General features: G+C 43.9%; 2 protein-coding genes across 8 annotated transcripts in view; one reads left to right on the top strand and one right to left on the bottom strand.

The window, feature by feature from the left end:
* Naus (Nausicaa) overlaps positions 1-9,624 on the top strand; it is a 364,485-nt gene that overhangs the window by 66,410 nt on the left and 288,451 nt on the right. The window lies entirely within an intron of this gene.
* Positions 165-9,624, bottom strand: part of LOC135710930 (cytochrome b5 reductase 4) — a 223,083-nt gene continuing 213,623 nt past the window's right edge. For 5 of the 6 annotated variants that reach the window (XM_065233649.1, XM_065233652.1, XM_065233650.1 and 2 more), the window contains exon 6: positions 165-1,284. In XM_065233649.1, the coding sequence (XP_065089721.1) occupies positions 939-1,284 (346 nt within the window). In that variant the 3' untranslated portion in view covers positions 165-938. The remainder of the gene's footprint in view (positions 1,285-9,624) is intronic. The other variant, XM_065233648.1, reaches the window with a different exon arrangement.

Below are 9,624 nucleotides of genomic sequence, written 5' to 3'. Positions count from 1 at the left end.
ATTCAATTGGCTTGCAAAGTTGAGCCTGGTTCAACTTTTTTCAATTCAAGTGAGTTGATCAAGTCAGTTGAATGGCATGGTTTACACGTTCAATTCGCGTTCAAGTCAGTTGAATTCAACTGACTTGATCAATTGACTTGCCCTGTTTAAACCCAGCTTTAAGTCGTCTCTGTTTTCAACGCTAAATAAACAAATGAGTCACGCGACGTCTCTGAATGGATTATATTTTATAGTCTGTTTCGCATCATTGAAATACACAACTTTGCTTACACATTTTTGACATTTTTGGAGTGTTGGACGCGGATTTTACAAAAGCTCTGACAGGCAACTAAGACGTCTCAATCTGTTCGGGAAATATCGCGGAAAGTTTTGCAAAATTTATTGGATGTTCACCAAGTGTCAAACGATTATCATAAATTTTGAATTCAAATTTTCGTGCGGAAACTCGTTTATTCTGCTCAATGTTAGGACACTGTAAAGAAGAAAACAAAAACAGAAAGCAACTTCCATTGACTTTGGCTCCTTGTTTACACATCAATCATTTCTCGTCTCTATTTTTTAAAACCACCGAAGCGATGTCGAAGGGTTGGGGTGACCAACAATTAACTGTTTCCAATTAATTTTGATTACTGAGTTGTCTAACTACCGTCCGGTTGTGGATCCACATTTAATGACTGAAAGCTTTTTTGTTCCATTCCTGTAAGTTATGATATCGTTCGGTTTATTTGACGCGATCTATTTGATTGGAAGGGGGGTTTTTTTCTCCAATGGATGATTGCTGTTTATGTTAGGAAAGGAGCAATAAGAGCGCGAAGGTTGGTTTGACCTAAATTTTAACCACTGATGAATCCCCTCGACTCGCGGGGAATAATTGCTTTTTTACTATTCTTATTTTTAGACAAAGGAATCGTCGAGGATTTTCGAACCTACCCGCCAGCTTAGCCTTGAAAGCTGTGTACATGGGACATGTTGAAGCCGGCTTGCTCCAGATGTTGACAGCTCAGCTCGTTGAATGGTTTGGGCCCGCAGAGACAGACGAATGTTGCCGACAGCGGTGAATCCACGTTGGTCAGCTGTTGAGCGACGGCCAGTGAAATTCGACCACGCTCGAGCGCCGCCGCTGCTGAGGACGAAGGACGGCTATCTGCCTCCGTGATCGTCGTTGAGGATGCTGCGGGTGTTGCTGGGGGTGACGACGATGATGATGCCGGTCGGGACGTGTTGGGCGAACCGGTGGCGCTTTGCGATTCAGCCTCAGAAAGGAAGTGCTTCACCGTAAGTCTGCTGGGTCGTCCGATGATTAGGCCGTAGGTGTGGGATAGAAAGATAAAAGGAAATACGTAGATTATTACCCTGCGGCTTTCTGGGGAAAGGTGTTCATAATCAATTAACAGGTGTATGTAGGTAATCGACTGTTCATGCGAGGAAAAGCAATTGCTTCGAAAATATCATCAGCCTCTACAGGCTATTTCAAAACTACCCAAATTTGGGTAGAATCCACACAGATCGGTCATAATTGAACCTACCCAAAAATGGGTAGACTAAGCTGACATGAATCCGATCAACGTCGCTCATTTGTCAACTTGTCACTCCCAACATAGTTTACCCATTTATGAGGTAGGTTCAGTTTTAACCGATATGGGTGGATCCTACATAAATTTCTGTAGTTTTGCAATAGCATGCAGTTCAATTTTGAACATGATGGAGGTGGATGGTGATTTGAACGTCTTTGCAGCCTTATAGCAACAATCAATCGAAACTAACGATTTTAAATTGGCTCACTACTTGACTAGCCTATTGGTCCCAAGCAAATCGAATAACGTACCCCATTCTAGTCAAAATTCTAGTACTACACAAAGTTTGTTTTGATTTGCTATGAAAGTTTAATTTTCCTATGATTCGAGGGGTGAATCGATTAGCTTGGGACCGAAGAGCGTACCAGAGCTGAACCAAAAAGTTGAACACGTTTCTTCGGTTATAACATGTTATAGCGCTATATTGATGGTGGTTTCTGTGTTGCAATTATTTGACAACCGTTATAACATGTTATAACTCTCCAGTCTGGACAGCGTTTTACTAGGATGTGTGCACATCCCGAGCAGAGATGAAAACAAGATTTGATATTGTGATATAAGCATTCTTGAAAACATGTTTTGACAACCGTGTGGTCGAGTTAACAGTAATTGTAATTGTTCAGTGCATATCCCGTACGGTTCACTAAGTTGACGTATCTATGAAACAACTCCCAGGTCTATGCATCGTATCGTCCTTGGAAATGCGTGTCTTTCGTTCTGTACTAACAGTCTCAATGTTCGAGTGACCAAGTATGGTGCTGACGCCGTCCCGCACGTTACTGTAGTAAGCTCGAAAATCACCAACGGAGCGGAAGGGTTGGATCTCCAGAAAACACGCAGGAACTTGGTATGTTCAAGGCTAACTGCAATCATCCTGAACATTTTCGAAACATCTCCAGTAAAAACGACGGGATAGATTCGAAACCAGACGCATATATCAACGAAAGGATCTTGTATGGTCGGTTTAGGGATAGACCAGAAGTAGACTTCGCAGATGCATCAAATACAGTGCGTAACTTCGTGATAGATGACGAAGGTTTCAGTATAGCAAAAAAGATTTAAGTAAACTAAAGGGTGTCCACGATGAAATTGCCACAAACAAAATTGATTCGCAAAATTCGAGTTTTCATCCGATTGCCATCAAATTTTCAGGGATTGAGAAATAACTATTAAACTTCATTTTACCATTTTACTCGTATTTTATTTACAGTCCATACGCAAATGCCCGCACCTTGGCCTTAACCCCGGCCATAAGATTCTGCACAACCTGTGAATCAACCGTTTTTTGCATGTAAACCCATATTTTCTTCAGTTCCTCGACTGTCTTCACTACCTTAGGTCGTTTAAGAAGGTGCTGCTTCATAATCGCCCAGTACTTCTCGATGGGGCGGAGCTCCGGAGTGTTGGGAGGGTTGAACATTTTCGGCACGAAATTGACCTTATTGTCCGCATACCACTTCAGCACGTCCTTGGAGTAGTGGCATGAGGCCAAATCCGGCCAGAAGATTGTTGGGACGTTGTGGGCCTTCAGGAGAGGAAGCAGCCGCTTCTGGAGGCACTCTTTTATGTAGACCTGTCCGTTCATCGTGTCCTGGGTCACGAAAGGTGCACTCCGCTTCCCGCACGTGCAGATGGCTTGCCAAACCAGGAATTTCTTCGCAAATTTGGACATCTTCTGAGTGCGGACATGCTCCGGAACGCTGAACTTATCCTTGGCCGTGAAAAACAGGTTGCCGGGGATCTGTTTGAAGTCGGCCTTCACATATGTTTCGTCGTCCATGATGCAGCATTCAACTTTCGTCAGCATGTTGAGGTACAACTTCCTGGCACGGGTTTTGGCGGACTTGTTCTGCTTCTCGTCGCGATTAGGGGCCTTTTGTACCTTGAACGTTCGAAGCCCAGCCTTAGTTTTGGCCTTCTGGACAAAACTTCGGCTTAGGTGCAGCTTCTTAGCCACATCCCTAACGGAGGCGTTCGGATTTCGGTTGAAGGCCCCAACTACGCGGTTATGATTTTTGTTGTTGTACGGAATACTTTTTCCTTCACTTCTGGGCTTCCGATCGGTGGTCAACCGTTCCTCGAACCGCTTAATCACTCGCGACACCGTGGAATTCGCGATTCCCAACGTTTTAGCGATGGAACGATGCGAGAGATCCTTGTTCTCGTGATGAATGCGCAAGATTTTATCACGCACGAGCTGTTCTTTCGACTCCATTTCCGCGAGTTTTGATCACAGGACTTTAAAACTTGCAGGATGTAAATAATGCACTATGAACTAAATCCACCCAAATTTTCATTAAATTCTACCCAACGGTTAAAAAGTTAGAGCAATTTCATAGTGTGGCAATTTCATCGTGGACACCCTTTAAAGGAGAAAAATCGATACACATATCCAATAAGGAAAATTCCCAAAGGCTTGGTAGCCATCATAATGAAGTAACGAAATTGATTTGTCAATTTGATGCTTTTTTTCAATTATATTCTAAATATTTTTAACAACAATTTAATAAACAAGTACTGAGAATCCTAGAGTCAATTCATTAGTAATACGTTTAACAGAAATTATTTCATTTGCTCTTTTTTTTTGTCTTGTGACCAAACATCAGTTTTTTTGTTTTGGGGTTACTTTGATAATACTCGAATAATGTTGAAAAAATATGCGTGAAACTCAAACAATCTAGTTCAAGAAACATGAAACTTTGAATAAGTATTTAATCAGAAACATCATAAGCAATAAGAAGACAGTGATGGTTATATCAGAAATACATTTGATAAGTGATTGTTTGAGTGCCGTTTCAAACAGACGAAAAACAAGAAATTTTTCTTCTTCAGATATTTGGAAATATGTAACACATAGGGGAAATGGATGTAAAGTCGGCCTAAATGGCCCTAATTTGGGCCCATATCTGAATACAGCAATCGACTAAATTTTCAATAACGACCAAAAATATCCATTAGTACCTTCCCAATCTATTCGCATTCATCTAGATAAAATTGATAAATAGCAGATTTTTAGCGATGGGTCCAATCTTAGATCCATAGGCCAACATTAGAGCCATTTCCCCTACTATATGGAAACGCTATACGTTATCAAAGGTAATACCTTACCTTACCAATCAGACTAAGGCCTTGTTGTCCTCTGCTGTCCGAAGAAGTCGGCTCCACTCTACTCGATCCATGGCCACACTTCGCCAGCCTCGTAGTCTGGGAAGGGTCCGCAGGTCACCTTCTACTTGGTCGATCCACCTTGCCCGCTGCGCGCCTCTTCTTCTTGTTCCTGTTGGGTCGCTTTCTAGAACCATTTTCACTGGGTCGTCGTGCGGCATTCGGTGCGGTAGTCGCCCAATTTTTGCAATGCAGCTGGTGCAATTCGTGGTTCATTCGCCTCCTCCACGTTCCGTCATCCATCTGCACTCCACCGTAGATGGTACGCAACACCTTCCGTTCGAAAACACCAAGGGCGCGTTGGTCCTCCACGAGCATAGTTCAGGTCTCGTGGCCGTAGAGGACCACCGGTCCAATCAGCGTCTTGTAGACAGTCAACTTCGTACGGCGGCGAAATTTATTCGACCGGAGCGTCCTCCGGAGTCCAAAGTAGGCACGATTCCCTGCCATAATGCGTCTTTGAATTTCTCTGCTGGTATCATTTTCGGCGGTCACCAGTGAGCCCAAATACACGAACTCATGGACCACCTCGATTTCGTCACCGTCAATCTGAACGCGGGGTGGGCGGCTAACATTGTCTAGAACCTCTTCCTTTCATGTATTTTGTCTTTGATGCGTTAATGGCAAGTCCAATCCGCCTAGCTTCAGCCTTCAGTCTGATGTACGTTTCCGCCATCGTCTCAAAGTTCCGTGCCATAATGTCAATGTCATCGGCGAAGCCTAGAAGCTGGATGGAATTTCTGAAGATCGTGCCACTCGTGTCTATCCCAGCTCTTCTGATCACACCTTCTAACGCGATGTTGAACAGCAGACACGAAAGTCCATCACCCTGCCGTAACCCCCTTCGAGATTCAAAGGGACTCGAGAGTATCCCCGATACTTGAACAACGCACTTCACTCGATCCATCGTCGCCTTGACCAATCGTTTATCCGGAAATCCGTACTCGTGCATAATCTGCCATAGCTGATCTCGATCGATTGTGTCGTATGCGGATTTGAAATCGATGAACAAATGATGTGTGGACACGTTGTATTCGCGGCATTTCTGCAGAACCTGCCCAATCGCAAAAATTTGGTCCGTGGTAGCGCGGGCACCCATGAATCCCATGAATTCCCGCCCCACGAACTCTCTTGCAAATGGTGACAGGCGGCGGCATAGAATTTGGGAGAGTACCTTGTAGGCGGCGCTCAGCAGTGTGATCGCGCGGTAGTTGCAGCAATCCAACTTGTCGCCCTTTTTGTAGATTAGGCAGACGACACCTTCCATCCACTCCTGATTCACCACCGTATTATAATAGCTCACTTGGTAGTTGATCTACACCAGTTGCTTTGTTGTTCTTCAACCGACCGATCTCCTCCTCAACTTCTTGAAGAGCAGGGGCCGGTAGCTTGTCGTCTTCTGCGCGTGCTCCAAGGTATGTTGCTGTGTCACCTTCGTTTTCTGCTGCTTCACCGTTGAGGTGCTCGTCATAGTACTGCTTCCACCTCTCAATCACCTCACACTCGTTCGTGAGAAGGTTATCGTCCAAGTCCTTGCATATATCGGCTTGCGGCACGTAGCCTTTGCGCGAACTACTTGGCTTCTCGTAGAACTTCCGTGTGTCGTTTACGCGGTACAGATTTTCCATCGCCTCGCAATCTCGGTCTTCCTGCTAACGCTTCTACCTTCGGAAAACCGAGTTTTGTCTGTTCCGCGCTTGTCTGTATCGCTCCACATTCAATCTCGTGCGGTGTTGGAGCATTCTCGCCCTGCTGCATTCTTCTCCTCTAATAACAGTTTGCATTCGCAATCAAACCAGTCATTTCTTCGGTCCGGAATTGCAGTACATAGTGCCGCTGCAGCAGTACTACCAACAATCAATATGAAACTAACGATTTTAAATTGGCTCACCACTTTAGTAGCCTATTGGTCCCAAGCAAACGATTAACGTACCCTATTCTAGTCGAAATTCTAGTACTACGCAATGTTTGTTTTGATTCGCTATGAAAGTTTGACAGATAAAATGAGGGGTTATTGGTTTTTCCTATGTTTCGAGGGGTGATTCGACAAGCTTGGGACCGAAGATAGTACCAGAGGTGAGCCAAAAAGTTGAGCACGTTTCTTCGGGACCTACTTGTCTTAGAGTTACGTCTATGGTACTACCTATGGCGGGACGGATATCCCTCCAGCCATCTTCACGCATCGTTGGCCGTTGTCGTTCGATACGGCATGCAGGCTGTTTGGCCCGATTGCCGGTCTATACATTGCCTCCCGTCCTACCTGAGCGTTCTTGTCGCCGATGACAATTTTGACGTCCCGTTGCGAACAGCTGTCGTACACTAGAGTCGGTTGTATAATGAGTCACGCCAAGAGAAAAACAGTTGAACTCGCAACACGGTTTTCGAAAGACTCCCTTTCTTTTAACTTGGCAACAGAGGATGTTATGTACTCACTCTCTCTTGGGGTAGATCATTGCCCTTTACCACAACAGCACAGACGAAAACCTACCTTGTGATCGAGCCACCGACAGCTATGCACTTCACAGCCACCAGCGTATGGATCGAAGAGTCACCAATGGCTGTACACGCTACAGCCACCAGCGACGGGATGCCTCTCTCGAACGAAGGACCACGACACAACTCGTGATCAAGCCACCGACAGCTGTGCACCTCACAGCCACCAGTAGTGGGACGATGAGCCACTGACAGCTGTGCACACCACAGCTACCAGCGAAGGGACGATGCACCGTTGGCTGCGCACACCACAGCGGACAGCGTAGGAACGATGGGTCGCTGATTACTCTTCAGCCACCAGTCGTTGAGCTGCCAACAGCTGTAACCACTACAGCTGCCAGCGAAATAGATCTCTCTCTCTCTCTCTCTCGAAGGACCACGGCAAAACTGCCGAACACAAGGCTCCGATGAGCAGGGAAACAGGAAAGTTCAACTCTTTTAAAGGTGTCCACTAGGTGGAACTTATGGAAGATGAATCGATCACCACATGCAACCAGTGGATGAACGAACAGGAACTGGACGAAGCACGAATGCTCGGGAAATCTCCGTTCTCGGACGAAAAGAATGAGACACTGTTCTCAATTCTGCCTTTTTATTCGCTGCTTCCTCTTCAATGGCTAAATGCAGGATACAGAATGAAACATGAAATACAATGTTGTTTACTTTTATACTCTTTCACCGGCTGCGTCAGCCAATCAGGATGCGCCATTCGATGACGTCGTTCGTTTTCCTATTGGAAGCGTTCATCGCGTACAGAGGACTTATACATCAACTTCAAATGACTTCTAGCGAGAAAAAATAATAGCGGCTGTAGTAAATCATTATATCAGTGATTTTGTCAAATTATCTTAACAAAAAATAGTAGAAATTTTCATTACTGATCATTACCAAACGTATCCCATGACAATTGAATGCTCACTGCGTGTTTATTACCATTTCTTCGATTATATTTTATACTTTATTGCAATACCTTTCGTGGACCTTTCATAGCATCGTAATGTTTGTTTACTTTGCACGATAGGTAGCTGGTTTGACAGTTCGATAGGTAAACTTGGCTTCACTCTTGGCGTGACTCATTATACACCGACTCTATCGTACACCTGCTCCAGCTGCGCATACACGCATACTCGAAAGTACGCATTTAATGAGTATCTTGTACTCATTTCTTATATTTATTCTTATATGTCAAAAAATGGTTATTTTCATCAGGTTAAAAAGGGTATTTTTTCTTCATTTTTGAAAATATCTTAAGGCAGAAAAAATTGGTAATAACAATAATCATTGTCAACAGTTTGATGAACTGAAAACATAAAAGCACGGAGTATTCAGATTGCGAAATGTGTTGTCATTCTTGCAAATCGGTCGAAATTCTCGATGAGATTCTCGGTAAAAATGCTCCGACTAGTACTGTTATTATAAGATCACACAACGTAGATGTGATTGAGCCAGTGAATTCCTTTCAGCCAATGTTCATTAAGGCTAAAAACGAGCACAGTAAAATAGTGCTTTGGACGGCAGTTCCGATTGTTACGAGGTAAGGAAAAGACATGAAACCATGCTGAAATTCTAACAAGTGTTCCTGTTCCAGATCAGCGGAGATCTTCGAGAAGGAAAACGACATGCTCAATTATCTGAACGTTTTCGATTAGCAGCATCCATCATCGGACTGATTCCTGCAGTGATCATATGAGGAAAACGATCTTACGGAAGCACTACTTAATGCCTCGTTTGGTCAATGAATGTATAAGAAATAGCAATACATATTTGGATCCGTTTAATATTGATTCTGGTTCAATAAAAATTATGAAAACATTTTACAATTTTAGCGTTTCAATTAGTTTAAAATGTTTAAAATTTAATAACAGGCAGCTCCATGAAGCAAACATTAAAAAAGAGTACTTTTTACCCATGGGCAGAAAAAACAAAATACCCATTTTTTGAAGTATTCGTCGAATACTCATTAATGAGTTAACTCGGTTTTACTCATTTAATGAGTTAAGCCACTTTTCTTAAAAAATGGGTTCTTTTTTACTCATTAATGGGTACTTTCAAGTTAGCGTGTAGAACGCTTCTTTCTCGTCGTCGGGTCTCCCTTCGTGTGGGCAGTGCACGTTGATGATGCTGTAGTTGAAGAAACGGCCCTTAATCCTCAACTTGCACATCTTCGCGTTGATCGGCTGCCAACCAATCACGCGTTGGCACATCTTACCCAGCACTAAAAAGCCGGTTCCCAGCTCGTTGGTGATGCCACAGCTCTGGTAGAAAGTAGCCGATCGATGCCCGCTTTTCCATACCTTTTGTCCCGTCCAGCAAAGTTCCTGCAGTGCTACGACTTCGAAGTTGCGTGGTTGAAGTTCGTCATAGATTAACCTATCGCAAAGGTAATACCATA

The sequence above is a fragment of the Ochlerotatus camptorhynchus genome, unplaced genomic scaffold, assembly GCF_037179485.1.
Source record: "Ochlerotatus camptorhynchus isolate MF236.1 unplaced genomic scaffold, CSIRO-AGI_Acam_v1.1 ptg000406l, whole genome shotgun sequence".
Lineage (NCBI taxonomy): Eukaryota > Metazoa > Arthropoda > Insecta > Diptera > Culicidae > Ochlerotatus > Ochlerotatus camptorhynchus.
This window is presented reverse-complemented; position numbering and strand designations above follow the sequence as displayed.